Below are 27,188 nucleotides of genomic sequence, written 5' to 3'. Positions count from 1 at the left end.
TGTAAATACTATTACGACCGGAGCTAACGTAACTGTAAATATGTCGAATTTAACCGATTAACAAGTTTTCTCAATGAAAAAAAAAATGCTTTTTATTTAATTGTCATAAGGTTCCACAGCTTTTTCCAAATGCGGCATTTGAACACACAAAATAAATTTGGAAAATGTTAATGTTTTGTTTAACTTTTACACGTATGTTATATGTTTGTACATATGTTATGACCAGTCAAAAGAAGTGAATGGATAAGTTTATACATTCAGGTTCATGCCCTTATCACATGGACACAGTTGAAAGACCACAATATGTTTAATCTGAGTATTTGTTTTAGTCAAATTAATCCATAATGCTATATATTTATTTATTTATTTATACTCATAAACGTGTTGTATGAGCCTAGGTCATTGAGACATACAGCCATAATAGAAAGATCTATCACAACTTGTTAAGACTCTATGTAATTGTTCTTATACTTTTATTCTTGTTATAATCTTATTATATGTATTTTTTTATATTTGTACAAACATACACACATACATACAAACATATATATATATATATATATATATATATATATATATATATATAAATGTTATATAATTGTTTTGACATTATATATATGACTGAATTGTGCAATTGAAATGTTTCCTCTTGGCATGAATATAGCCCCTGCTGCTGACATGGCATTAAATAATAAATAAATAAATCACAACATGTTATATGTAAGATAATATGTGTATTATAATGAACTTATAATCTGCTATAATATGGCGGTCGTTCTGGACCAGGAACACAACTAGCTATCATGAAATGAACACAGCAGGAGGGTAAATGCTACAGGCTACAATGGCAGTTAGTGTAACGTGTTATGTAGTGTTTCAGGCAACGACATGGCTTCAGCTAAGTCTCACAAAGGCATGAGTAATGCTGAATGGCTTGCGCGTCTGGAGAGTTTTGCCCAAACAGGAGTTTGGCCATCTACGCAGGGGAATAGACCTTCTCCCCGACAAAAAAGATGGCATGAGATGTATCAGAAGGTAAGTTATGCAGCTAGATTCATGGGCAAACTAACAAACTTTTTTGACAATACATTGTGGTATTTTTATTTATGTGTATGGTTAAGTAATTACATGTAAATACAATGTTATATTGATATAATTATGATGACTTATAGCTGTTTTGAGATCCAGTGTCAGAGGTATAATTCATGTTCACAGATAGAAAAGTGCCCACTGCAAATGAGGGGACAGACCACTCTTCTGAAGGAAGCTCAGACATGTATTTGTGGCTTTCACAAGGTAACTTCAATTAGCCTGGTTCAAGTTGCATAAATAGATAGATGTGTTTGCAACATCAATGTGTCTTTATATCTAAAATCACATTAGGAAGACTGTTTTGTACTTTATGCATGTGTCACAGGTTCATCCACCAGTCACAGGGGAAGCATCACAGAGCACCCCGGCCCAAAGCACACCCTCTGTCAGTGATGTGTCATGTCCTGCAAAGAGACCTAAATTGACATTGTCAATGGTAAGCAGACCACACTATTGCATGCATCACTGCAGATACTGAAACATCTCAACCTTTAACTATAGTGTTAGGGTTTTGTTATCACTAACCATGACAAATCTTTTTAGTTTGAAAAGTCAAGGTTTGGAGGCTCACATGTGGCAGCAGCAAAACCTAATTTGAGCACCCAGAGGAAAACCTCTCAGGTTAATATTAAAAGACATCAAGACTTTTATAATGTCATCATGACTTTATCACTATGTAATTTTAATGTATTAAAAACATGGCAATCCCCTTAATAAATTATTCATAATGTTTGACTCCACAGATGTTAGAGCACTCCAGTTCAGCTACAGTTTCATGTCCACCCTCTGATCCTCATCCTCCTCCATCCCCCAAACCTCATCAGCCCGTCATCCAGTCCTCCTCTTCCTTCTTCCTTCCTCCACCTCAGAGTTCACAACGCATCAAAAAAACAGCAACGCCATCAACTGTTTCTGAGAATACTGTTGTGAGGAGCCCAGTAAGATCTCATTCAAAATATAGCCATGTCTTCATCATTTAATGCTCTCTTAGCTTTTATTTAAACCAGTGTTTTTGATAATATCAGCAGGTCTCATCTCAGCCAGAAGATCTCCCCCTTCTGTGGCCACAGACAATGCCACAGCAAGACCAGAAGTGGGTGTCAGAAGCACTTTTTAGGGTTGGTGCAAAGGGAAAGCTGGAGCTGCGTGAAAACCTACAGTTGTGGTATCACCCCCCACCACCAGCCCTGTTGTACCACCAAGCTCCAACACCTGATAGGTTTTTTTCACAGCGTCTCTTGCTCTGGATGCCATATAAGCTGTGGAAGGTGCGGCTCCAGTGTACTAACCCTGCCTGTGCCAGGCAACAGCTGTGTGGTGGTGGACTGCACAGGAGGGTACGACAGGTGTTAGACATTGACAGATACTACAACCTGGTGACAGAGACCCTGATCTGCACCAGGTGTAGAACCAGCTACCTGTCCTGGAGTCATGCTGTGCTGCAGCAGTTGGACCTGGCCCATCGAGCTGAATTCAGGGTCATCCTCACACGCAAGTAATTATTTTGCAGTCATTTTCACTTATGTACTACCCTTTCTGATAAATATTTCCTACAATAATTAGATACCTTATAATAAGATACTTAAATGAATGCTTTTTTCCAAGGTATGCCTGTGACATTCGGGTTCTTCGCTTGCTGCGTGAGAGGGGCATGGGGAATGGCCCAGTGAGGATCATCGGCCAGCTGAGAGAGAACCACAGTGAGGAGTGGTTGAAACGTGCACTTCGGTACACATCAGAGTGTGTGGCCTTTTTTGATAATCGTGGCCTGCATCCGCTGCACTTCCAGGAGCCACCACCACTTGCTTCAGTACCCAGCTACAAATGGCTCCTCACTGTATATAGTCAGGACATTCTCAACAGGCTCGATCACATAAAGGCCAGCATAACATCCACGTATGGATCAATCTTAAAAATGGATTCAACTAAGAAGGTCAGATAAGCTGCTTAATTGACTGTACCCTTATCTATAATGTATTGTTAGACCAAGAGAGCTTTATTTTTTTCAGTGTAACTGATTTGGATGCATGTTGTATTATTTGCTATGCTTATTGTTTCTTTCAGATCACCAAGAAGTTGAGCGGGCCTGCGAAAGGCACAGCACAGTGGCTTACCTCAGTGGGCAATGAGATAGGTCAGGTGCTGATGAGTGTCCTGACTGCGAATGAAGGGGCTGGGTTAGACCTCATGGCTGCAGGGCTCATGGAGCGATACCGGAGTGCTGGTGTTGATCCTCCCACTATCATTTATGTGGACTGTGATTGTTGCAAGAAAGTGGGAGAGACTAAATTGAAGAGGCGGTTCAGCGGCTGGCCAGATGTCATCGTCCGCCTAGACATTTGGCATTTTATGCGACGTCTGGCAGTAGGGTGCACCACTGACGCCCACCAGTTGTACCCTACTTTTATGGCAAGGCTGTCATCCTGTATTTTTGAGTGGGATGCAGGGGATCTCACTCTGCTGAGACAGGCCAAAAGGGAGCAACTCATCCAACAGGGCTGGCCTACTCTGTCGGAGGCAGAATTTATGTTAAATTTTATGTTTTGCATTTTCTCAAAGCAATATTTGGCTTTCTATTTCTTTTTCTAGGGAACAGCGCAAACAGCCTGAACTTCCAGATTTATCTCCTGGAAGGTTTATTACGCTGGAATCAGGACCGGGCTGAAGCTGCTGTTGCAGATGGAGGTTCAACTCTGCGCTCTTACACAGGGGAGCTGGTTTACTCTGTCAATGAGAACTACAATAAGTTGTATGGCAGGAAATTGGTCCCTAGCTTCACTCCACCTGCAGTATACACAGGTAAAAATATTTTGATAAATGCAGCTCATGATGTAGCATGTTTTTGGTAAAATTACAAGTGCTTTTGGACAATAATAATGTAATTTTGACATATCAGAGAAAAATTATACTACCAGAATATTTATACATTATTCTGTGTTCTAGGTTTCAGGGCAGAACATAAAATACATAGTAGAATATAGAGTAATCCAGTCTTTTTATGATACCCTCTGAATTAGATATATATTGTTCATACAGAAGTGGACAACAAAATATTTACTGCATTTCTAAATAGACCTTTCTGCATAATTTCCATTAAAAATGTTTCCTGTTACAAATATTTCCTCAGGGGAGCTCATTGGAGTACAGTACTTGTTGAGGCAGAATAGTCAGCCCCTGGAGGACATGTGCCCTACCTCTGATAGGACCTCTCAATTGCTGGAGGAGATAGATGTGGAGGAGCAAGTGGAAAAGGATGAGGGTTTCATTGATTTCTTTGGAGAGGAAGCCACAGTGGCAAATCTTGTGGCATCAGATGACTTAGTCCTTTCAGGTCCACCAGTTCTACCAGCTGCACCAGTTCCCAGTGTCCAGGCTCCTACAGCTGCACCACTGCCCAGTGTCAAAATTCCACCACTGCCCATTGTCCAAACTCCACCACTGCCCAGTGTCCAGACTCCACCACTGCCCAGTGTCCAGACTCCACCATTGCCCAGTGTCCAGACTCCACCACTGCCCAGTGTCCAGACTCCACCACTGCCCAGTGTCCAGGCTCCACCACTGCTCAGAGTCCGGGCTCCTTCAGCTGCACCAGTGCCCAGTGTCCAGGCTCCACCACTGCTCAGAGTCCGGGCTCCTTCAACTGCACCAGTGCCCAGTGTAGCTGCACCACTGCTCAGTGTCCAGGCTCCACCACTGCTCAGAGTCCGGGCTCCTTCAGCTGCACCAGTGCCCAGTGTAGCTGCACCACTGCCCAGTGTCCAGACTCCACAACTGCCCAGTGTCCAGACTCCACCACTGCCCAGTGTCCAGGCTCCACCACTGCTCAGAGTCCGGGCTCCTTCAGCTGCACCAGTGCCCAGTGTAGCTGCACCACTGCTCAGTGTCCAGGCTCCACCATTGTTCACAGTCCGGGCTCCTTCAGCTGCACCAGTGCCCAGTGTAGCTGCATCACTGCTCAGTGTCCAGGCTCCACCATTGTTCACAGTCCGGGCTCCTTCAGCTGCACCACTGCCCAGTGTCCAGGCTCCACCACTGCTCAGAGTCCGGGCTCCTTCAGCTGCACCAGTACCCAGTGTCCAGGATCCTTTAGATACACCAGTGCCCTCAGCAATGGTAAAATTTCCTTTTCTATACGAATTGTCACTCATTTAGTTATCTGCCATTAAGCAGTAAACTTACTTAACAGCATGTAAATACCTAACCAACAGTTATATATTTCCAGGCTGTTGACGAACACTGCATTCCTGGAATGGACCGGGTGGATGCGTTGGCAGAGTGTCTGGTGGAGCTGCGCACACAGACAAGCCTCACACTTACCAACCAACAAGTTGCGACCATTGTGGGTCTGTGGCAGAACCTGGACAAATTTGATAAAGACAGGGTGGTGTATGCTGCTCGTCATCAAGACAGGCTACTTACAGGACGTTTTAGGTCCCCAAAAAAGAAAGCTGTCTTCACTCCTGGTGTCGACAGCACAAAAAGGTGTGTTTTGGGTTCTAGCGGCTCTCCAGCACAGTGGCCTAATTGCTGTCGCCTTGTTGAAATGATTTTCATAAGGTTATGTAACATCCACCGAAGCCCCAAGAAACAGCGGACAGAATGTCTGTCTAGATGGGATCTCATTCTTCGTGATTACAGAAAAATTCGGCAGCTAATCCTGAGCAATGGAACGGTGATGAGTGACACAACCCTTCAGCTAGTTGAGGTAAATCAGAGGACCCTTACGACATGGCACAATAACCGTTTAAAGGGTCAGGAGGTCTCCTTGCTGTTGCAAGGGCTGGACCTTCCAGAGGCACGTCCAGTGGCTTTGGATGTTTTGCCTCCAGCACGAGTACAGCCTGTTGTGCCTCCACAATATAGCCACCAGTTGCATACCTACCAGATGCCACCAGACACAGCTGGACAGGCAAAGACAAAGTTTAGAAAGATTGCGCCCTCAGCTACCTGTACATCTGCCACAGCAACTTCAATCTGGCCATCAGCCGTACACCCTCAGCGTTCAGCCACGTCCAGCCAGCTAAGGACAATTTGTCCCAGGCCGACAGCACCACACCCATTGGTTCCTGACACACCCACTGCCCCTGTTGTGTCTCAGATGTTTCTGGTGCCCTGCCCAGCCCCATTTTCCACCATTAACCCTGGAGCAATTTCCTCTGAGCCACCTGCAAATGACACAGCCACTCCAACCAAACGATCGTACAATCGCACTGTAAAAGCAAATTCGTGCAGAAAGTGTGGCCAATTTCGTACTCAAGAAACTGGCCATAGCCAGTACAAAGGCAAAATATATTGCCCTAATAAAGAAACAATTACGAAGGAGCAGTGGTTACAGATTATGAGAAGATAACTCATTTATTTATGTGTGATACATTCATTTTGTTCTCTTGGTTGGATCTGTTCTGTTTTTTATCTTCCAGCCATATTTAATGTTAAAGAGTTATACTGTGCACTTTTTTTTATCTTGTATTATTATTATTATTATTATTATTATTATTATTATAAACATGTGGATATGTATGTGAATACACTATAATACATATGGAAATATATATACATATTAAATAAAGTTAAACTATTATTATTATTATTATAGAAAGGTTTATGTGTAGAGGAAGCAGTATAAAGTAAAATACCAAAATGTGTAGATTTTGATGTATATATTTATATATTTTTTTGTACTTATTTTATATAGCGTGTGCACTTAAAATTCTTAATTTTATATTGAATTTAGTACTTTTCCTACATTTTTTTAAATATGTATATAGTTAATAAATATATTTCTCTTTGACTGGTGTGTTGTATTTATTTGTTTTATTGAATGTAATGACATTCAGTTTACAGTTAAATTCAGTGTCACGTGTAGCTTTGCAGTAAGTAATATGATACAATAAAGTGTGAATGCCGTAATAAGGAGGTTATTTTGTCCCTACTGCCACAGGAAATGATTGCCTTAATAAATGGACTTTGACTAATGATAATGATAATGAGAATAAAATAAAAATCAATCTTAGAAACGAAAGAATTATTAAATCAAAAACATTACTGTCAAAATCAATCTTAGAAACGAAACAATAATTAAATTCAAATACATTACTTTTAAAATCAAACTTGGACACGAAACAATCGATTTACGATTTTTAACAAATACACGCATAACTTTATGTGACAGCGTGGATTCGAACCTACGATTTCCTGAATTTCTCACGCTTCTCTTCCTCTCTCTCCCCTCTTCCCCCCCTTCTTATACAGATAATTGTTCCCCAGCTTTGGCGGAGTTGGGAGAGCGTTAGACTGAAGATCTAAAGGTCCCTGGTTTGATCCCGGGTTTCGGCAAAATCTCCCACTCATTTCCTCTTTTTGAGGCGGGCCAGTGACCAAAAATCACTGGGTTCCAACTTCTCTGTATAACTGCTTCCCCACTGCCACGGAGCTATCTGTTTCCCAGTTGGCCACCAAACAAGCAGTTTCGGTTCCATGGTGTAATGGTCAGCACTCTGGGCTTTGAATCCAGCGATCTGAGTTCGAATCTCGGTGGAACCTGTGTGCTTTCTTGCCGCAGGAAAAGAAAAAAACAGCACTAGTTTGGCACTGGTGACAGTCTTTGTGTCCCTGTGAGCAACGGCTGCTCCGCGTAAGGTTTCATGGTGTAATGGTTAGCACTCTGAATCCAGTGATCCGAGTTCAAATCGCGGTGGGACCACTTTTTGCAACCAATTTGCGCAGGACCATGTCTGAAATACTTTTTGGCAGCTTTGAGTCCAAAAAAATTAACTAACGTAGAGACTGTGGCAGCATTGCATCAATGCCCAGTCGGTCTCTTTAGGGCAGTGGTTCTCAAACCTGTCCTGGAGGCACCCCTGCCCTGCACAGTTTGATTGTCTGCCTTATTAGACACACCCAAATAAGGTCTTGCGGTCTCTATCAATGAGTTGATGATTTGAAACAGGTGTGATAGATGAGGGAAACATTCAAAATGTGTAGGGCAGGGGTGCCTCCAGGACAGGTTTGAAAACCACTGCTTTAGGGAACTGTGTGTAAAATGGCAATGTTTTGCAACCAATTTGCACAGGACCATGTCTGAAATACTTTTTGGCAGCTGTGAGACCCAAAAAAAGCTAACGTGGGAGTGTCGCAGCATTGCGTCAGTGCTAGACACACCCAAATCAGGTCTTGCAGTCTCTATTAATGAGCTGATGATTTGAAACTGGTGTGTTAGATGAGGGGAAATGCAAAATGTGCAGGGCAGGGATGCCTCCAGGACAGGATTGAAAACCCCTGATTTAGGGATGTGTGAGTAAAAGGGCATGAGCCAACTTGGAGAATGCGGGCATCGATCCCGCTACCTCTCGCATGCTAAGCGAGCGCTCTACCATTTGAGCTAATTCCCCTGGCCTTTCAAGAATGACGAGCATAGCTGCGAATGACCGGCTTGATGCAAAGAGGCCGTCCCTCCTCTAGGCTTGCACCTTTGCACTGGCCGCGATTGTGTTGTCGAATTAACAAAGAGATTTAGCTTTTGTGTTAAAGGACCTTCTCGGTCTTGTTACGCCAGTATGCATGTACGGATTCTTGTATTATGCAGACTACCTTGCATCACTCGGGTCACGCAGACAACTTCTCACCTCTTTTTTCTCACACTGACTTAAAGAATAAGGAAGCGGTTCTCCATTCCAGTCCTCGCTCCCCAAAGGTCTGCATATTTTGCATGTCTCTCTTTGTTAGCACACCTGATTCGGAAAATCAGCTCATTAGAAGTGAGCTCCTTGCGATTGACATGGTCCCTACACAGTGTTCATTGCTCCCCACTCCCTGAGCAGGGGAAATCCGTCGAAGTTTACTTCACTTTGGAACATTGGTTCACGGATTTGCGCTGCGCAACGTCTTCATACATGGACAAGTGTGACATCATATACCTCTGTATACCTCTGTACACCTCTGTGTTAGTCACTTTGAACTGAACGTACACATACGCTTTGAACTTGAATCACGGAGGGATGTCATGTGATGTCCACTTCTCAGGGCACTTACGTTTGAATGGAACAAATGTCTGAAGCTATACGAGAAACATACAAAATGTGAAGAGCAGGGGGCTCGAGGACTGGAATTGAGAACCGCTGGTCTAAGTGACATCTGACAGTTTCAGCTGTCCTCCCTAACATCCCTCTACATGTTAGACACAGCCACATTTTTTGGTCAGTTAAGAGGCCAACTTGCGTTCGTTAGCCTTTAACACTGTCTCGAGGTCTTTGATTGCTTCCACGTTAGTTCATGTTCCTTCTTTTATTGATGCTGCAGTAGCTCTTTTTTCTCGGCCCAGCACAGGAAGGCTCGTTGGTCTAGGGGTATGATTCTCGCTTTGGGTGCGAGAGGTCCCGGGTTCAAATCCCGGACGAGCCCTTGGTCGGGATAAAACGTGAAGCTTTGTTGTCTCGTTGCGTTCACTAACATTGAGGCAGTGTTTTATTCAATCGGGTAGAGACAGATGGCGAAGGGAGGCCGGTTAGCTCAGCTGGTTAGAGTGTGGTGCTAATAACGCCAAGGTCGCGGGTTCGATCCCCGTACTGGCCAGCTGTTTTTATTGTCTAGGGGCTCATCTCTGCTCTGCTCTTCTCCTGTGACAAAGAGTAGGGTGATCTCACTGAAATCCCTGTTTGCTAAGCAGGAGCTTGTTGTGGCCGAAATAGCTCAGTTGGGAGAGCTTTAGACTGAAGATCTAAAGGTCCCTGGTTCGATCCCGGGTTTCGGCAAAATCTCCCACTCATTTCCTCTTTTTGAGGCGGGCCAGTGACCAAAAATCACTGGGTTCCAACTTCTCTGTATAACTGCTTCCCCACTGCCACGGAGCTATCTGTTTCCCAGTTGGCCACCAAACAAGCAGTTTCGGTTCCATGGTGTAATGGTCAGCACTCTGGGCTTTGAATCCAGCGATCTGAGTTCGAATCTCGGTGGAACCTGTGTGGTTTCTTGCTGCAGGAAAAGAAAAAACAGCACTAGTTTGGCACTGGTGACAGTCTTTGTGGCCCTGTGAGCAACGGCTGCTCCAGGTAAGGTTTCATGGTGTAATGGTTAGCACTCTGAATCCAGTGATCCGAGTTCAAATCGCGGTGGGACCACTTTTTGCAACCAATTTGCACAGGACCATGTCTGAAATACTTTTTGGCAGCTTTGAGTCCAAAAAAATTAACTAACGTAGAGACTGTGGCAGCATTGCATCGATGCCCAGTCGGTCTCTTTAGGGCAGTGGTTCTCAAACCTGTCCTGGAGGCACCCCTGCCCTGCACAGTTTGATTGTCTGCCTTATTAGACACACCCAAATAAGGTCTTGCGGTCTCTATCAATGAGTTGATGATTTGAAACAGGTGTGATAGATGAGGGAAACATTCAAAATGTGTAGGGCAGGGGTGCCTCCAGGACAGGTTTGAAAACCACTGCTTTAGGGAACTGTGTGTAAAATGGCAATGTTTTGCAACCAATTTGCACAGGACCATGTCTGAAATACTTTTTGGCAGCTGTGAGACCCAAAAAAAGCTAACGTTGGAGTGTCGCAGCATTGCGTCAGTGCTAGACACACCCAAATCAGGTCTTGCAGTCTCTATTAATGAGCTGATGATTTGAAACTGGTGTGTTAGATGAAGGGAAATGCAAAATGTGCAGGGCAGGGATGCCTCCAGGACAGGATTGAAAACCACTGATTTAGGGATGTGTGAGTAAAAGGGAATGAGCCAACTTGGAGAATGCGGGCATCGATCCCGCTACCTCTCGCATGCTAAGCGAGCGCTCTACCATTTGAGCTAATTCCCATGGCCTTTCAAGAATGACGAGCATAGCTGCGAATGACCGGCTTGATGCAAAGAGGCCGTCCCTCCTCTAGGCTTGCACCTTTGCACTGGCCGCGATTGTGTTGTCGAATTAACAAAGAGATTTAGCTTTTGTGTTAAAGGACCTTCTCGGTCTTGTTACGCCAGTATGCATGTGCGGATTCTTGTATTATGCAGACTACCTTGCATCACTCGGGTCACGCAGACAACTTCTCACCTCTTTTTTCTCACACTGACTTAAAGAATAAGGAAGCGGTTCTCCATTCCAGTCCTCGCTCCCCAAAGGTCTGCATATTTTGCATGTCTCTCTTTGTTAGCACACCTGATTCGGATAATCAGCTCATTAGAAGTGAGCTCCTTGCGATTGACATGGTCCCTACACAGTGTTCATTGCTCCCCACTCCCTGAGCAGGGGAAATCCGTCGAAGTTTACTTCACTTTGGAACATTGGTTCACGGATTTGCGCTGCGCAACGTCTTCACACATGGACAAGTGTGACATCATATACCTTTGTATACCTCTGTACACCTCTGTGTTAGTCACTTTGAACTGAACGTACACATACGCTTTGAACTTGAATCACGGAGGGATGTCATGTGATGTCCACTTCTCAGGGCACTTACGTTTGAATGGAACAAATGTCTGAAGCTATACGAGAAACATACAAAATGTGAAGAGCAGGGGGCTCGAGGACTGGAATTGAGAACCGCTGGTCTAAGTGACATCTGACAGTTTCAGCTGTCCTCCCTAACATCCCTCTACATGTTAGACACAGCCACATTTTTAGGTCAGTTAAGAGGCCAACTTGCGTTCGTTAGCCTTTAACACTGTCTCGAGGTCTTTGATTGCTTCCACGTTAGTTCATGTTCCTTCTTTTATTGATGCTGCAGTAGCTCTTTTTTCTCGGCCCAGCACAGGAAGGCTCGTTGGTCTAGGGGTGTGATTCTCGCTTTGGGTGCGAGAGGTCCCGGGTTCAAATCCCGGACGAGCCCTTGGTCGGGATAAAACGTGAAGCTTTGTTGTCTCGTTGCGTTCACTAACATTGAGGCAGTTTTTTATTCAATCGGGTAGAGACAGATGGCGAAGGGAGGCCGGTTAGCTCAGCTGGTTAGAGCGTGGTGCTAATAACGCCAAGGTCGCGGGTTCGATCCCCGTACTGGCCAGCTGTTTTTATTGTCTGGGGGCTCATCTCTGCTCTGCTCTTCTCCTGTGACAAAGAGTAGGGTGATCTCACTGAAATCCCTGTTTGCTAAGCAGGAGCTTGTTGTGGCCGAAATAGCTCAGTTGGGAGAGCTTTAGACTGAAGATCTAAAGGTCCCTGGTTCGATCCCGGGTTTCGGCAAAATCTCCCACTCATTTCCTCTTTTTGAGGCGGGCCAGTGACCAAAAATCACTGGGTTCCAACTTCTCTGTATAACTGCTTCCCCACTGCCACGGAGCTATCTGTTTCCCAGTTGGCCACCAAACAAGCAGTTTCGGTTCCATGGTGTAATGGTCAGCACTCTGGGCTTTGAATCCAGCGATCTGAGTTCGAATCTCGGTGGAACCTGTGTGGTTTCTTGCTGCAGGAAAAGAAAAAACAGCACTAGTTTGGCACTGGTGACAGTCTTTGTGGCCCTGTGAGCAACGGCTGCTCCAGGTAAGGTTTCATGGTGTAATGGTTAGCACTCTGAATCCAGTGATCCGAGTTCAAATCGCGGTGGGACCACTTTTTGCAACCAATTTGCGCAGGACCATGTCTGAAATACTTTTTGGCAGCTTTGAGTCCAAAAAAATTAACTAACGTAGAGACTGTGGCAGCATTGCATCGATGCCCAGTCGGTCTCTTTAGGGCAGTGGTTCTCAAACCTGTCCTGGAGGCACCCCTGCCCTGCACAGTTTGATTGTCTGCCTTATTAGACACACCCAAATAAGGTCTTGCGGTCTCTATCAATGAGTTGATGATTTGAAACAGGTGTGATAGATGAGGGAAACATTCAAAATGTGTAGGGCAGGGGTGCCTCCAGGACAGGTTTGAAAACCACTGCTTTAGGGAACTGTGTGTAAAATGGCAATGTTTTGCAACCAATTTGCACAGGACCATGTCTGAAATACTTTTTGGCAGCTGTGAGACCCAAAAAAAGCTAACGTTGGAGTGTCGCAGCATTGCGTCAGTGCTAGACACACCCAAATCAGGTCTTGCAGTCTCTATTAATGAGCTGATGATTTGAAACTGGTGTGTTAGATGAAGGGAAATGCAAAATGTGCAGGGCAGGGATGCCTCCAGGACAGGATTGAAAACCACTGATTTAGGGATGTGTGAGTAAAAGGGAATGAGCCAACTTGGAGAATGCGGGCATCGATCCCGCTACCTCTCGCATGCTAAGCGAGCGCTCTACCATTTGAGCTAATTCCCCTGGCCTTTCAAGAATGACGAGCATAGCTGCAAATGACCGGCTTGATGCAAAGAGGCCGTCCCTCCTCTAGGCTTGCACCTTTGCACTGGCCGCGATTGTGTTGTCGAATTAACAAAGAGATTTAGCTTTTGTGTTAAAGGACCTTCTCGGTCTTGTTACGCCAGTATGCATGTGCGGATTCTTGTATTATGCAGACTACCTTGCATCACTCGGGTCACGCAGACAACTTCTCACCTCTTTTTTCTCACACTGACTTAAAGAATAAGGAAGCGGTTCTCCATTCCAGTCCTCGCTCCCCAAAGGTCTGCATATTTTGCATGTCTCTCTTTGTTAGCACACCTGATTCGGATAATCAGCTCATTAGAAGTGAGCTCCTTGCGATTGACATGGTCCCTACACAGTGTTCATTGCTCCCCACTCCCTGAGCAGGGGAAATCCGTCGAAGTTTACTTCACTTTGGAACATTGGTTCACGGATTTGCGCTGCGCAACGTCTTCACACATGGACAAGTGTGACATCATATACCTCTGTATACCTCTGTACACCTCTGTGTTAGTCACTTTGAACTGAACGTACACATACGCTTTGAACTTGAATCACGGAGGGATGTCATGTGATGTCCACTTCTCAGGGCACTTACGTTTGAATGGAACAAATGTCTGAAGCTATACGAGAAACATACAAAATGTGAAGAGCAGGGGGCTCGAGGACTGGAATTGAGAACCGCTGGTCTAAGTGACATCTGACAGTTTCAGCTGTCCTCCCTAACATCCCTCTACATGTTAGACACAGCCACATTTTTAGGTCAGTTAAGAGGCCAACTTGCGTTCGTTAGCCTTTAACACTGTCTCGAGGTCTTTGATTGCTTCCACGTTAGTTCATGTTCCTTCTTTTATTGATGCTGCAGTAGCTCTTTTTTCTCGGCCCAGCACAGGAAGGCTCGTTGGTCTAGGGGTGTGATTCTCGCTTTGGGTGCGAGAGGTCCCGGGTTCAAATCCCGGACGAGCCCTTGGTCGGGATAAAACGTGAAGCTTTGTTGTCTCGTTGCGTTCACTAACATTGAGGCAGTGTTTTATTCAATCGGGTAGAGACAGATGGCGAAGGGAGGCCGGTTAGCTCAGCTGGTTAGAGCGTGGTGCTAATAACGCCAAGGTCGCGGGTTCGATCCCCGTACTGGCCAGCTGTTTTTATTGTCTGGGGGCTCATCTCTGCTCTGCTCTTCTCCTGTGACAAAGAGTAGGGTGATCTCACTGAAATCCCTGCTTGCTAAGCAGGAGCTTGTTGTGGCCGAAATGGCGGTACCTGACAACCACAAGTCTGTAAAATTAATCCAATAGTATGCCGACTTCTATATTTTAAAAACCAATCACGTTATGACCTCTATCTTTTGAAAACCAATCACGTTACGACCTCTATCTTTTGAAAACCAATCACGTTACGACTTCTATCTTTTAAAAACCAATCACGTTACGACTTCTATCTTTTATAAATCAATCACGTTGCGATCTCTATTTTTCCGCGTCCAATGAAATGGCAAGGTCTATTTCTCATACACCAATCACGCACGTCCTCGCCAATTGCATGTAATCTCCGCTCAGGTAACGTTAAATTATTTACATTCCGCTCATGTATGTTATTTATATCTTGATATGAATGAAATGGTTTAGGATTTTTGTTCTTTAGGAATAGCAAGATTGGCCATGTAAATTAGCCTATGATTACCGCTTGATACTACGTAACGTCAACTGTCACTGATGTGTAAATACTATTACGACCGGAGCTAACGTAACTGTAAATATGTCGAATTTAACCGATTAACAAGTTTTCTCAATGAAAAAAAAAATGCTTTTTATTTAATTGTAATAAGGTTCCACAGCTTTTTCCAAATGCGGCATTTGAACACACAAAATAAATTTGGAAAATGTTAATGTTTTGTTTAACTTTTACACGTATGTTATATGTTTGTACATATGTTATGACCAGTCAAAAGAAGTGAATGGATAAGTTTATACATTCAGGTTCATGCCCTTATCACATGGACACAGTTGAAAGACCACAATATGTTTAATCTGAGTATTTGTTTTAGTCAAATTAATCCATAATGCTATATATTTATTTATTTATTTATACTCATAAACGTGTTGTATGAGCCTAGGTCATTGAGACATACAGCCATAATAGAAAGATCTATCACAACTTGTTAAGACTCTATGTAATTGTTCTTATACTTTTATTCTTGTTATAATCTTATTATATGTATTTTTTTATATTTGTACAAACATACACACATACATACAAACATATATATATATATATATATATATATATATATATATATATATATATATATATATATATATATATATATATATATAAATGTTATATAATTGTTTTGACATTATATATATGACTGAATTGTGCAATTGAAATGTTTCCTCTTGGCATGAATATAGCCCCTGCTGCTGACATGGCATTAAATAATAAATAAATAAATCACAACATGTTATATGTAAGATAATATGTGTATTATAATGAACTTATAATCTGCTATAATATGGCGGTCGTTCTGGACCAGGAACACAACTAGCTATCATGAAATGAACACAACAGGAGGGTAAATGCTACAGGCTACAATGGCAGTTAGTGTAACGTGTTATGTAGTGTTTCAGGCAACGACATGGCTTCAGCTAAGTCTCACAAAGGCATGAGTAATGCTGAATGGCTTGCGCGTCTGGAGAGTTTTGCCCAAACAGGAGTTTGGCCATCTACACAGGGGAATAGACCTTCTCCCCGACAAAAAAGATGGCATGAGATGTATCAGAAGGTAAGTTATGCAGCTAGATTCATGGGCAAACTAACAAACTTTTTTGACAATACATTGTGGTATTTTTATTTATGTGTATGGTTAAGTAATTACATGTAAATACAATGTTATATTGATATAATTATGATGACTTATTGCTGTTTTGAGATCCAGTGTCAGAGGTATAATTCATGTTCACAGATAGAAAAGTGCCCTCTGCAAATGAGGGGACAGACCACTCTTCTGAAGGAAGCTCAGACATGTATTTGTGGCTTTCACAAGGTAACTTCAATTAGCCTGGTTCAAGTTGCATAAATAGATAGATGTGTTTGCAACATCAATGTGTCTTTATATCTAAAATCACATTAGGAAGACTGTTTTGTACTTTATGCATGTGTCACAGGTTCATCCACCAGTCACAGGGGAAGCATCACAGAGCACGCCGGCCCAAAGCACACCCTCTGTCAGCGATGTGTCATGTCCTGCAAAGAGACCTAAACTGACATTGTCAATGGTAAGCAGACCACACTATTGCATGCATCACTGCAGATACTGAAACATCTCAACCTTTAACTATAGTGTTAGGGTTTTGTTATCACTAACCATGACAAATCTTTTTAGTTTGAAAAGTCAAGGTTTGGAGGCTCACATGTGGCAGCAGCAAAACCTAATTTGAGCACCCAGAGGAAAACCTCTCAGGTTAATATTAAAAGACATCAAGACTTTTATAATGTCATCATGACTTTATCACTATGTAATTTTAATGTATTAAAAACATGGCAATCCCCTTAATAAATTATTCATAATGTTTGACTCCACAGATGTTAGAGCACTCCAGTTCAGCTACAGTTTCATGTCCACCCTCTGATCCTCATCCTCCTCCATCCCCCAAACCTCATCAGCCCGTCATCCAGTCCTCCTCTTCCTTCTTCCTTCCTCCACCTCAGAGTTCACAACGCATCAAAAAAACAGCAACGCCATCAACTGTTTCTGAGAATACTGTTGTGAGGAGCCCAGTAAGATATATACATGTCTTCATCATTTAATGCTCTCTTAGCTTTTATTTAAACCAGTGTTTTTTATAATATCAGCAGGTCTCATCTCAGCCAGAAGATCTCCCCCTTCTGTGGCCACAGACAATGCCACAGCAAGACCAGAAGTGGGTGTCAGAAGCACTTTTTAGGGTTGGTGCAAAGGGAAAGCTGGAGCTGCGTGAAAACCTACAGTTGTGGTATCACCCCCCACCACCAGCCCTGTTGTACCACCAAGCTCCAACACCTGATAGGTTTTTTTCACAGCGTCTCTTGCTCTGGATGCCATATAAGCTGTGGAAGGTGCGGCTCCAGTGTACTAACCCTGCCTGTGCCAGGCAACAGCTGTGTGGTGGTGGACTGCACAGGAGGGTACGACAGGTGTTAGACATTGACAGATACTACAACCTGGTGACAGAGACCCTGATCTGCACCAGGTGTAGAACCAGCTATCTGTCCTGGAGTCAAGCTGTGCTGCAGCAGTTGGACCTGGCCCATCGATCTGAATTCAGGGTCATCCTCACACGCAAGTAATTATTTTGCAGTCATTTTCACTTATGTGCTACCCTTTCTGATAAATATTTCCTACAATAATTAGATACCTTATAATAAGATACTTAAATGAATGCTTTTTTCCAAGGTATGCCTGTGACATTCGGGTTCTTCGCTTGCTGCGTGAGAGGGGCATGGGGAATGGCCCAGTGAGGATCATCGGCCAGCTGAGAGAGAACCACAGTGAGGAGTGGTTGAAACGTGCGCTTCGGTACACATCAGAGTGTGTGGCCTTTTTTGATAATCGTGGCCTGCATCCGCTGCACTTCCAGGAGCCACCACCACTTGCTTCAGTACCCAGCTACAAATGGCTCCTCACTGTATATAGTCAGGACATTCTCAACAGGCTCGATCACATAAAGGCCAGCATAACATCCACGTATGGATCAATCTTAAAAATGGATTCAACTAAGAAGGTCAGATAAGCTGCTTAATTGACTGTACCCTTATCTATAATGTATTGTTAGACCAAGAGAGCTTTATTTTTTTCAGTGTAACTGATTTGGATGCATGTTGTATTATTTGCTATGCTTATTGTTTCTTTCAGATCACCAAGAAGTTGAGCGGGCCTGCGAAAGGCACAGCACAGTGGCTTACCTCAGTGGGCAATGAGATAGGTCAGGTGCTGATGAGTGTCCTGACTGCGAATGAAGGGGCTGGGTTAGACCTCATGGCTGCAGGGCTCATGGAGCGATACCGGAGTGCTGGTGTTGATCCTCCCACTATCATTTATGTGGACTGTGATTGTTGCAAGAAAGTGGGAGAGACTAAATTGAAGAGGCGGTTCAGCGGCTGGCCAGATGTCATCGTCCGCCTAGACATTTGGCATTTTATGCGACGTCTGGCAGTAGGGTGCACCACTGACGCCCACCAGTTGTACCCTACTTTTATGGCAAGGCTGTCATCCTGTATTTTTGAGTGGGATGCAGGGGATCTCACTCTGCTGAGACAGGCCAAAAGGGAGCAACTCATCCAACAGGGCTGGCCTACTCTGTCGGAGGCAGAACTGGACCATCATTTAACTAAAGCTGAGCTGCTCCAGCACTGCAGGAGGAGAACACGGGGAGAAGAAACCACTTTCCGCCTCCTTGATATGCTCATCAGAGAGCTCATGGGTGGCAAGGGGAATGATGCTCTTGGTGTTCCTCTACTTGACAGTGTGAGAATGCAGCACATCTGGAATGTCCAGAGGCGGCACGTCACCTGTATCCAAGACCCTCCAAATGTGCCGCTCTATACTGAAACTGGAACTACAAGCAAGGGTGGGGTGGTTCTAAAAACTTATCGTTGTGCCAGAGGCTCCACATCCCTGGAATCATTTCACTGCCACCTAAACAGATTTATTCCAGGTTTGTCATGTCAGAATATACCACATTTTGCCACTAATTCCTGTTTATCAAGATATTTGCAGATTAAATTTTATGTTTTGCATTTTCTCAAAGCAATATTTGGCTTTCTATTTCTTTTTCTAGGGAACAGCGCAAACAGCCTGAACTTCCAGATTTATCTCCTGGAAGGTTTATTACGCTGGAATCAGGACCGGGCTGAAGCTGCTGTTGCAGATGGAGGTTCAACTCTGCGCTCTTACACAGGGGAGCTGGTTTACTCTGTCAATGAGAACTACAATAAGTTGTATGGCAGGAAATTGGTCCCTAGCTTCACTCCACCTGCAGTATACACAGGTAAAAATATTTTGATAAATGCAGCTCATGATGTAGCATGTTTTTGGTAAAATTACAAGTGCTTTTGGACAATAATAATGTAATTTTGACATATCAGAGAAAAATTATACTACCAGAATATTTATACATTATTCTGTGTTCTAGGTTTCAGGGCAGAAAATAAAATACATAGTAGAATATAGAGTAATCCTGTCTTTTTATGATACCCTCTGAATTAGATATATATTGTTCATACAGAAGTGGACAACAAAATATTTACTGCATTTCTAAATAAACCTTTCTGCATAATTTCCATTAAAAATGTTTCCTGTTACAAATATTTCCTCAGGGGAGCTCATTGGAGTACAGTACTTGTTGAGGCAGAATAGTCAGCCCCTGGAGGACATGTGCCCTACCTCTGATAGGACCTCTCAATTGCTGGAGGAGATAGATGTGGAGGAGCAAGTGGAAAAGGATGAGGGTTTCATTGATTTCTTTGGAGAGGAAGCCACAGTGGCAAATCTTGTGGCATCAGATGACTTAGTCCTTTCAGGTCCACCAGTTCTACCAGCTGCACCAGTTCCCAGTGTCCAGGCTCCTACAGCTGCACCACTGCCCAGTGTCAAAATTCCACCACTGCCCATTGTCCAGACTCCACCACTGCCCAGTGTCCAGACTCCACCACTGCCCAGTGTCCAGACTCCACCATTGCCCAGTGTCCAGACTCCACCATTGCCCAGTGTCCAAACTCCACCACTGCCCAGTGTCCAGACTCCACCATTGCCCAGTGTCCAGACTCCACCATTGCCCAGTGTCCAAACTCCACCACTGCCCAGTGTCCAGGCTCCACCACTGCTCAGAGTCCGGGCTCCTTCAACTGCACCAGTGCCCAGTGTAGCTGCATCACTGCTCAGTGTCCAGGCTCCACCATTGTTCAGAGTCCGGGCTCCTTCAGCTGCACCAGTGCCCAGTGTAGCTGCACCACTGCCCAGTGTCCAGACTCCACCACTGCCCAGTGTCCAGGCTCCACCACTGCTCAGAGTCCGGGCTCCTTCAGCTGCACCAGTGCCCAGTGTAGCTGCACCACTGCCCAGTGTCCAGGCTCCACCACTGCTCAGAGTCCGGGCTCCTTCAGCTGCACCAGTACCCAGTGTCCAGGATCCTTTAGATACACCAGTGCCCTCAGCAATGGTAAAATTTCCTTTTCTATACGAATTGTCACTCATTTAGTTATCTGCCATTAAGCAGTAAACTTACTTAACAGCATGTAAATACCTAACCAACAGTTATATATTTCCAGGCTGTTGACGAACACTGCATTCCTGGAATGGACCGGGTGGATGCGTTGGCAGAGTGTCTGGTGGAGCTGCGCACACAGACAAGCCTCACACTTACCAACCAACAAGTTGCGACCATTGTGGGTCTGTGGCAGAACCTGGACAAATTTGATAAAGACAGGGTGGTGTATGCTGCTCGTCATCAAGACAGGCTACTTACAGGACGTTTTAGGTCCCCAAAAAAGAAAGCTGTCTTCACTCCTGGTGTCGACAGCACAAAAAGGTGTGTTTTGGGTTCTAGCGGCTCTCCAGCACAGTGGCCTAATTGCTGTCGCCTTGTTGAAATGATTTTCATAAGGTTATGTAACATCCACCGAAGCCCCAAGAAACAGCGGACAGAATGTCTGTCTAGATGGGATCTCATTCTTCGTGATTACAGAAAAATTCGGCAGCTAATCCTGAGCAATGGAACGGTGATGAGTGACACAACCCTTCAGCTAGTTGAGGTAAATCAGAGGACCCTTACGACATGGCACAATAACCGTTTAAAGGGTCAGGAGGTCTCCTTGCTGTTGCAAGGGCTGGACCTTCCAGAGGCACGTCCAGTGGCTTTGGATGTTTTGCCTCCAGCACGAGTACAGCCTGTTGTGCCTCCACAATATAGCCACCAGTTGCATACCTACCAGATGCCACCAGACACAGCTGGACAGGCAAAGACAAAGTTTAGAAAGATTGCGCCCTCAGCTACCTGTACATCTGCCACAGCAACTTCAATCTGGCCATCAGCCGTACACCCTCAGCGTTCAGCCACGTCCAGCCAGCTAAGGACAATTTGTCCCAGGCCGACAGCACCACACCCATTGGTTCCTGACACACCCACTGCCCCTGTTGTGTCTCAGATGTTTCTGGTGCCCTGCCCAGCCCCATTTTCCACCATTAACCCTGGAGCAATTTCCTCTGAGCCACCTGCAAATGACACAGCCACTCCAACCAAACGATCGTACAATCGCACTGTAAAAGCAAATTCGTGCAGAAAGTGTGGCCAATTTCGTACTCAAGAAACTGGCCATAGCCAGTACAAAGGCAAAATATATTGCCCTAATAAAGAAACAATTACAAAGGAGCAGTGGTTACAGATTATGAGAAGATAACTCATTTATTTATGTGTGATACATTCATTTTGTTCTCTTGGTTGGATCTGTTCTGTTTTTTATCTTCCAGCCATATTTAATGTTAAAGAGTTATACTGTGCACTTTTTTTTATCTTGTATTATTATTATTATTATTATTATTATTATTATAAACATGTGGGTATGTATGTGAATACACTATAATACATATGGAAATATATATACATATTAAATAAAGTTAAACTATTATTATTATTATTATAGAAAGGTTTATGTGTAGAGGAAGCAGTATAAAGTAAAATACCAAAATGTGTAGATTTTGATGTATATATTTATATATTTTTTTGTACTTATTTTATATAGCGTGTGCACTTAAAATTCTTAATTTTATATTGAATTTAGTACTTTTCCTACATTTTTTTAAATATGTATATAGTTAATAAATATATTTCTCTGTGTGTTGTATTTATTTGTTTTATTGAATGTAATGACATTCAGTTTACAGTTAAATTCAGTGTCACGTGTAGCTTTGCAGTAAGTAATATGATACAATAAAGTGTGAATGCCGTAATAAGGAGGTTATTTTGTCCCTACTGCCACAGGAAATGATTGCCTTAATAAATGCACTTTGACTAATGATAATGATAATGAGAATAAAATAAAAATCAATCTTAGAAACGAAAGAATTATTAAATCAAAAACATTACTGTCAAAATCAATCTTAGAAACGAAACAATAATTAAATTCAAATACATTACTTTTAAAATCAAACTTGGACACGAAACAATCGATTTACGATTTTTAACAAATACACGCATAACTTTATGTGACAGCGTGGATTCGAACCTACGATTTCCTGAATTTCTCGCGCTTCTCTTCCTCTCTCTCCCCTCTTCTCCCCCTTCTTATACAGACAATTGTTCCCCAGCTTTGGCGGAGTTGGGAGAGCGTTAGACTGAAGATCTAAAGGTCCCTGGTTCGATCCCGGGTTTCGGCAAAATCTCCCACTCATTTCCTCTTTTTGAGGCGGGCCAGTGACCAAAAATCACTGGGTTCCAACTTCTCTGTATAACTGCTTCCCCACTGCCACGGAGCTGTCTGTTTCCCAGTTGGCCACCAAACAAGCAGTTTCGGTTCCATGGTGTAATGGTCAGCACTCTGGGCTTTGAATCCAGCGATCTGAGTTCGAATCTCGGTGGAACCTGTGTGGTTTCTTGCCGCAGGAAAAGAAAAAAACAGCACTAGTTTGGCACTGGTGACAGTCTTTGTGGCCCTGTGAGCAACGGCTGCTCCGGGTAAGGTTTCATGGTGTAATGGTTAGCACTCTGAATCCAGTGATCCGAGTTCAAATCGCGGTGGGACCACTTTTTGCAACCAATTTGCGCAGGACCATGTCTGAAATACTTTTTGGCAGCTTTGAGTCCAAAAAAATTAACTAACGTAGAGACTGTGGCAGCATTGCATCAATGCCCAGTCGGTCTCTTTAGGGCAGTGGTTCTCAAACCTGTCCTGGAGGCACCCCTGCCCTGCACAGTTTGATTGTCTGCCTTATTAGACACACCCAAATAAGGTCTTGCGGTCTCTATCAATGTTAGATGAGGGGAAATGCAAAATGTGCAGGGTAGGGATGCCTCCAGGACAGGATTGAAAACCACTGATTTAGGGATGTGTGAGTAAAAGGGCATGAGCCAACTTGGAGAATGCGGGCATCGATCCCGCTAGCTCTCGCATGCTAAGCAAGCACTCTACCATTTGAGCTAATTCCCCTGGCCTTTCAAGAATGACGAGCATAGCTGCGAATGACCGGCTTGATGCAAAGAGGCCGTCCCTCCTCTAGGCTTGCACCTTTGCACTGGCCGCGATTGTGTTGTCGAATTAACAAAGAGATTTAGCTTTTGTGTTAAAGGACCTTCTCGGTCTTGTTACGCCAGTATGCATGTGCGGATTCTTGTATTATGCAGACTACCTTGCATCACTCGGGTCACGCAGACAACTTCTCACCTCTTTTTTCTCACACTGACTTAAAGAATAAGGAAGCGGTTCTCCATTCCAGTCCTCGCTCCCCAAAGGTCTGCATATTTTGCATGTCTCTCTTTGTTAGCACACCTGATTCGGATAATCAGCTCATTAGAAGTGAGCTCCTTGCGATTGACATGGTCCCTACACAGTGTTCATTGCTCCCCACTCCCTGAGCAGGGGAAATCCGTCGAAGTTTACTTCACTTTGGAACATTGGTTCACGGATTTGCGCTGCGCAACGTCTTCACACATGGACAAGTGTGACATCATATACCTCTGTATACCTCTGTACACCTCTGTGTTAGTCACTTTGAACTGAACGTACACATACGCTTTGAACTTGAATCACGGAGGGATGTCATGTGATGTCCACTTCTCAGGGCACTTACGTTTGAATGGAACAAATGTCTGAAGCTATACGAGAAACATACAAAATGTGAAGAGCAGGGGGCTCGAGGACTGGAATTGAGAACCGCTGGTCTAAGTGACATCTGACAGTTTCAGCTGTCCTCCCTAACATCCCTCTACATGTTAGACACAGCCACATTTTTTGGTCAGTTAAGAGGCCAACTTGCGTTCGTTAGCCTTTAACACTGTCTCGAGGTCTTTGATTGCTTCCACGTTAGTTCATGTTCCTTCTTTTATTGATGCTGCAGTAGCTCTTTTTTCTCGGCCCAGCACAGGAAGGCTCGTTGGTCTAGGGGTATGATTCTCGCTTTGGGTGCGAGAGGTCCCGGGTTCAAATCCCGGACGAGCCCTTGGTCGGGATAAAACGTGAAGCTTTGTTGTCTCGTTGCGTTCACTAAAATTGAGGCAGTGTTTTATTCAATCGGGTAGAGACAGATGGCCACCAAACGAGCAGTTTCGGTTCCATGGTGTAATGGTCAGCACTCTGGGCTTTGAATCCAGCGATCTGAGTTCGAATCTCGGTGGAACCTGTGTGGTTTCTTGCCGCAGGAAAAGAAAAAAACAGCACTAGTTTGGCACTGGTGACAGTCTTTGTGGCCCTGTGAGCAACGGCTGCTCCGGGTAAGGTTTCATGGTGTAATGGTTAGCACTCTGAATCCAGTGATCCGAGTTCAAATCGCGGTGGGACCACTTTTTGCAACCAATTTGCGCAGGACCATGTCTGAAATACTTTTTGGCAGCTTTGAGTCCAAAAAAATTAACTAACGTAGAGACTGTGGCAGCATTGCATCAATGCCCAGTCGGTCTCTTTAGGGCAGTGGTTCTCAAACCTGTCCTGGAGGCACCCCTGCCCTGCACAGTTTGATTGTCTGCCTTATTAGACACACCCAAATAAGGTCTTGCGGTCTCTATCAATGAGTTGATGATTTGAAACAGGTGTGATAGATGAGGGAAACATTCAAAATGTGTAGGGCAGGGGTGCCTCCAGGACAGGTTTGAAAACCACTGCTTTAGGGAACTGTGTGTAAAATGGCAATGTTTTGCAACCAATTTGCACAGGACCATGTCTGAAATACTTTTTGGCAGCTGTGAGACCCAAAAAAAGCTAACGTGGGAGTGTCGCAGCATTGCGTCAGTGCTAGACACACCCAAATCAGGTCTTGCAGTCTCTATTAATGAGCTGATGATTTGAAACTGGTGTGTTAGATGAGGGGAAATGCAAAATGTGCAGGGCAGGGATGCCTCCAGGACAGGATCCATGTCTCTCTTTGTTAGCACACCTGATTCGGATAATCAGCTCATTAGAAGTGAGCTCCTTGCGATTGACATGGTCCCTACACAGTGTTCATTGCTCCCCACTCCCTGAGCAGGGGAAATCCGTCGAAGTTTACTTCACTTTGGAACATTGGTTCACGGATTTGCGCTGCGCAACGTCTTCACACATGGACAAGTGTGACATCATATACCTCTGTATACCTCTGTACACCTCTGTGTTAGTCACTTTGAACTGAACGTACACATACGCTTTGAACTTGAATCACGGAGGGATGTCATGTGATGTCCACTTCTCAGGGCACTTACGTTTGAATGGAACAAATGTCTGAAGCTATACGAGAAACATACAAAATGTGAAGAGCAGGGGGCTCGAGGACTGGAATTGAGAACCGCTGGTCTAAGTGACATCTGACAGTTTCAGCTGTCCTCCCTAACATCCCTCTACATGTTAGACACAGCCACATTTTTTGGTCAGTTAAGAGGCCAACTTGCGTTCGTTAGCCTTTAACACTGTCTCGAGGTCTTTGATTGCTTCCACGTTAGTTCATGTTCCTTCTTTTATTGATGCTGCAGTAGCTCTTTTTTCTCGGCCCAGCACAGGAAGGCTCGTTGGTCTAGGGGTATGATTCTCGCTTTGGGTGCGAGCGGTCCCGGGTTCAAATCCCGGACGAGCCCTTGGTCGGGATAAAACGTGAAGCTTTGTTGTCTCGTTGCGTTCACTAACATTGAGGCAGTGTTTTATTCAATCGGGTAGAGACAGATGGCGAAGGGAGGCCGGTTAGCTCAGCTGGTTAGAGCGTGGTGCTAATAACGCCAAGGTCGCGGGTTCGATCCCCGTACTGGCCAGCTGTTTTTATTGTCTGGGGGCTCATCTCTGCTCTGCTCTTCTCCTGTGACAAAGAGTAGGGTGATCTCACTGAAATCCCTGTTTGCTAAGCAGGAGCTTGTTGTGGCCGAAATAGCTCAGTTGGGAGAGCTTTAGACTGAAGATCTAAAGGTCCCTGGTTCGATCCCGGGTTTCGGCAAAATCTCCCACTCATTTCCTCTTTTTGAGGCGGGCCAGTGACCAAAAATCACTGGGTTCCAACTTCTCTGTATAACTGCTTCCCCACTGCCACGGAGCTATCTGTTTCCCAGTTGGCCACCAAACAAGCAGTTTCGGTTCCATGGTGTAATGGTCAGCACTCTGGGCTTTGAATCCAGCGATCTGAGTTCGAATCTCGGTGGAACCTGTGTGGTTTCTTGCCGCAGGAAAAGAAAAAACAGCACTAGTTTGGCACTGGTGACAGTCTTTGTGGCCCTGTGAGCAACGGCTGCTCCAGGTAAGGTTTCATGGTGTAATGGTTAGCACTCTGAATCCAGTGATCCGAGTTCAAATCGCGGTGGGACCACTTTTTGCAACCAATTTGCGCAGGACCATGTCTGAAATACTTTTTGGCAGCTTTGAGTCCAAAAAAATTAACTAACGTAGAGACTGTGGCAGCATTGCATCGATGCCCAGTCGGTCTCTTTAGGGCAGTGGTTCTCAAACCTGTCCTGGAGGCACCCCTGCCCTGCACAGTTTGATTGTCTGCCTTATTAGACACACCCAAATAAGGTCTTGCGGTCTCTATCAATGAGTTGATGATTTGAAACAGGTGTGATAGATGAGGGAAACATTCAAAATGTGTAGGGCAGGGGTGCCTCCAGGACAGGTTTGAAAACCACTGCTTTAGGGAACTGTG

At 44.4% G+C, this 27,188-nt stretch overlaps 3 protein-coding genes and 20 non-coding genes across 24 annotated transcripts; 21 read left to right on the top strand and 2 right to left on the bottom strand.

The window, feature by feature from the left end:
* The first annotated feature begins 888 nt into the window (after positions 1 to 888).
* LOC127986903 (uncharacterized) lies at positions 889 to 4,054 on the top strand. The gene is made up of 9 exons (XM_052589157.1): positions 889 to 1,035; positions 1,216 to 1,296; positions 1,418 to 1,528; positions 1,636 to 1,713; positions 1,836 to 2,030; positions 2,118 to 2,587; positions 2,698 to 3,025; positions 3,157 to 3,620; positions 4,036 to 4,054. The coding sequence occupies exons 1-9, from the start codon at positions 889 to 891 to the stop codon at positions 4,052 to 4,054; spliced, it is 1,893 nt and encodes a 630-aa protein (XP_052445117.1).
* A 950-nt stretch (positions 4,055 to 5,004) lies between these two features.
* LOC127987468 (uncharacterized) lies at positions 5,005 to 6,588 on the top strand. Its single transcript, XM_052589810.1, has 2 exons — positions 5,005 to 5,205; positions 5,315 to 6,588. Exons 1-2 carry the CDS (start codon positions 5,203 to 5,205, stop codon positions 6,440 to 6,442), a joined length of 1,131 nt encoding a protein of 376 aa, XP_052445770.1. The 5' UTR covers positions 5,005 to 5,202; the 3' UTR covers positions 6,443 to 6,588.
* A 975-nt stretch (positions 6,589 to 7,563) lies between these two features.
* On the top strand, positions 7,564 to 7,635 carry trnaq-uug (transfer RNA glutamine (anticodon UUG)). Its single transcript has one exon. It is a non-coding gene; the product is annotated as a tRNA-Gln (tRNA).
* A 775-nt stretch (positions 7,636 to 8,410) lies between these two features.
* trnaa-agc (transfer RNA alanine (anticodon AGC)) lies at positions 8,411 to 8,483 on the bottom strand. The gene has a single exon. It is a non-coding gene; the product is annotated as a tRNA-Ala (tRNA).
* Positions 8,484 to 9,420: 937 nt separating this feature from the next.
* On the top strand, positions 9,421 to 9,492 carry trnap-ugg (transfer RNA proline (anticodon UGG)). The gene has a single exon. It is a non-coding gene; the product is annotated as a tRNA-Pro (tRNA).
* Positions 9,493 to 9,589: 97 nt separating this feature from the next.
* trnai-aau (transfer RNA isoleucine (anticodon AAU)) lies at positions 9,590 to 9,663 on the top strand. The gene has a single exon. It is a non-coding gene; the product is annotated as a tRNA-Ile (tRNA).
* A 106-nt stretch (positions 9,664 to 9,769) lies between these two features.
* On the top strand, positions 9,770 to 9,842 carry trnaf-gaa (transfer RNA phenylalanine (anticodon GAA)). Its single transcript has one exon. It is a non-coding gene; the product is annotated as a tRNA-Phe (tRNA).
* Positions 9,843 to 9,977: 135 nt separating this feature from the next.
* Positions 9,978 to 10,049, top strand: trnaq-uug (transfer RNA glutamine (anticodon UUG)). Its single transcript has one exon. It is a non-coding gene; the product is annotated as a tRNA-Gln (tRNA).
* A 1,784-nt stretch (positions 10,050 to 11,833) lies between these two features.
* On the top strand, positions 11,834 to 11,905 carry trnap-ugg (transfer RNA proline (anticodon UGG)). The gene has a single exon. It is a non-coding gene; the product is annotated as a tRNA-Pro (tRNA).
* Positions 11,906 to 12,002: 97 nt separating this feature from the next.
* Positions 12,003 to 12,076, top strand: trnai-aau (transfer RNA isoleucine (anticodon AAU)). The gene has a single exon. It is a non-coding gene; the product is annotated as a tRNA-Ile (tRNA).
* A 106-nt stretch (positions 12,077 to 12,182) lies between these two features.
* Positions 12,183 to 12,255, top strand: trnaf-gaa (transfer RNA phenylalanine (anticodon GAA)). The gene has a single exon. It is a non-coding gene; the product is annotated as a tRNA-Phe (tRNA).
* Positions 12,256 to 12,390: 135 nt separating this feature from the next.
* On the top strand, positions 12,391 to 12,462 carry trnaq-uug (transfer RNA glutamine (anticodon UUG)). Its single transcript has one exon. It is a non-coding gene; the product is annotated as a tRNA-Gln (tRNA).
* Positions 12,463 to 13,236: 774 nt separating this feature from the next.
* On the bottom strand, positions 13,237 to 13,309 carry trnaa-agc (transfer RNA alanine (anticodon AGC)). The gene has a single exon. It is a non-coding gene; the product is annotated as a tRNA-Ala (tRNA).
* Positions 13,310 to 14,246: 937 nt separating this feature from the next.
* Positions 14,247 to 14,318, top strand: trnap-ugg (transfer RNA proline (anticodon UGG)). Its single transcript has one exon. It is a non-coding gene; the product is annotated as a tRNA-Pro (tRNA).
* Positions 14,319 to 14,415: 97 nt separating this feature from the next.
* trnai-aau (transfer RNA isoleucine (anticodon AAU)) lies at positions 14,416 to 14,489 on the top strand. The gene has a single exon. It is a non-coding gene; the product is annotated as a tRNA-Ile (tRNA).
* Positions 14,490 to 15,705: 1,216 nt separating this feature from the next.
* On the top strand, positions 15,706 to 21,918 carry LOC127987460 (uncharacterized). 2 transcript variants are annotated; one of them, XM_052589806.1, is made up of 10 exons: positions 15,706 to 16,133; positions 16,314 to 16,626; positions 16,734 to 16,811; positions 16,934 to 17,128; positions 17,207 to 17,673; positions 17,784 to 18,111; positions 18,243 to 19,044; positions 19,168 to 19,377; positions 19,706 to 20,547; positions 20,657 to 21,918. In XM_052589806.1, exons 2-10 carry the CDS (start codon positions 16,501 to 16,503, stop codon positions 21,782 to 21,784), a joined length of 4,176 nt encoding a protein of 1,391 aa, XP_052445766.1. In that variant the 5' UTR covers positions 15,706 to 16,133; positions 16,314 to 16,500; the 3' UTR covers positions 21,785 to 21,918. The 2 variants fall into 2 exon arrangements, with proteins under 2 accessions (XP_052445766.1, XP_052445765.1); XM_052589805.1 differs by having other exon boundaries at positions 17,204 to 17,673; positions 20,657 to 21,917.
* Positions 21,919 to 22,895: 977 nt separating this feature from the next.
* Positions 22,896 to 22,967, top strand: trnaq-uug (transfer RNA glutamine (anticodon UUG)). The gene has a single exon. It is a non-coding gene; the product is annotated as a tRNA-Gln (tRNA).
* A 1,500-nt stretch (positions 22,968 to 24,467) lies between these two features.
* trnap-ugg (transfer RNA proline (anticodon UGG)) lies at positions 24,468 to 24,539 on the top strand. The gene has a single exon. It is a non-coding gene; the product is annotated as a tRNA-Pro (tRNA).
* A 108-nt stretch (positions 24,540 to 24,647) lies between these two features.
* trnaq-uug (transfer RNA glutamine (anticodon UUG)) lies at positions 24,648 to 24,719 on the top strand. Its single transcript has one exon. It is a non-coding gene; the product is annotated as a tRNA-Gln (tRNA).
* Positions 24,720 to 26,067: 1,348 nt separating this feature from the next.
* Positions 26,068 to 26,139, top strand: trnap-ugg (transfer RNA proline (anticodon UGG)). Its single transcript has one exon. It is a non-coding gene; the product is annotated as a tRNA-Pro (tRNA).
* A 97-nt stretch (positions 26,140 to 26,236) lies between these two features.
* trnai-aau (transfer RNA isoleucine (anticodon AAU)) lies at positions 26,237 to 26,310 on the top strand. The gene has a single exon. It is a non-coding gene; the product is annotated as a tRNA-Ile (tRNA).
* A 106-nt stretch (positions 26,311 to 26,416) lies between these two features.
* trnaf-gaa (transfer RNA phenylalanine (anticodon GAA)) lies at positions 26,417 to 26,489 on the top strand. The gene has a single exon. It is a non-coding gene; the product is annotated as a tRNA-Phe (tRNA).
* Positions 26,490 to 26,624: 135 nt separating this feature from the next.
* Positions 26,625 to 26,696, top strand: trnaq-uug (transfer RNA glutamine (anticodon UUG)). Its single transcript has one exon. It is a non-coding gene; the product is annotated as a tRNA-Gln (tRNA).
* The last annotated feature ends 492 nt before the right edge of the window (positions 26,697 to 27,188 follow it).

The sequence above is a fragment of the Carassius gibelio genome, chromosome B22, assembly GCF_023724105.1.
Source record: "Carassius gibelio isolate Cgi1373 ecotype wild population from Czech Republic chromosome B22, carGib1.2-hapl.c, whole genome shotgun sequence".
In the NCBI taxonomy this organism is placed as follows: Eukaryota; Metazoa; Chordata; class Actinopteri; order Cypriniformes; family Cyprinidae; genus Carassius; species Carassius gibelio.
The sequence above is the reverse complement of the archived record's forward strand: the minus strand, read 5'-3'. Positions and strand labels throughout refer to the sequence as shown.

Bases quoted from the DNA above. Each gene is read 5' to 3' on its own strand.
- LOC127986903 (XM_052589157.1), top strand. From the start codon at position 889: ATGGCTTCAGCTAAGTCTCACAAAGGCATGAGTAATGCTGAATGGCTT. The intron at 1,036-1,215 runs GTAAGTTATGCA...TCATGTTCACAG, and splicing joins GGCATGAGATGTATCAGAAG to ATAGAAAAGTGCCCACTGCA. The intron at 2,031-2,117 runs GTAAGATCTCAT...TGATAATATCAG, and splicing joins ATACTGTTGTGAGGAGCCCA to CAGGTCTCATCTCAGCCAGA.
- LOC127987460 (XM_052589805.1), top strand. From the start codon at position 16,501: ATGCATGTGTCACAGGTTCATCCACCAGTCACAGGGGAAGCATCACAG. The intron at 16,627-16,733 runs GTAAGCAGACCA...AAATCTTTTTAG, and splicing joins CTAAACTGACATTGTCAATG to TTTGAAAAGTCAAGGTTTGG. The intron at 17,674-17,783 runs GTAATTATTTTG...CTTTTTTCCAAG, and splicing joins AGGGTCATCCTCACACGCAA to GTATGCCTGTGACATTCGGG.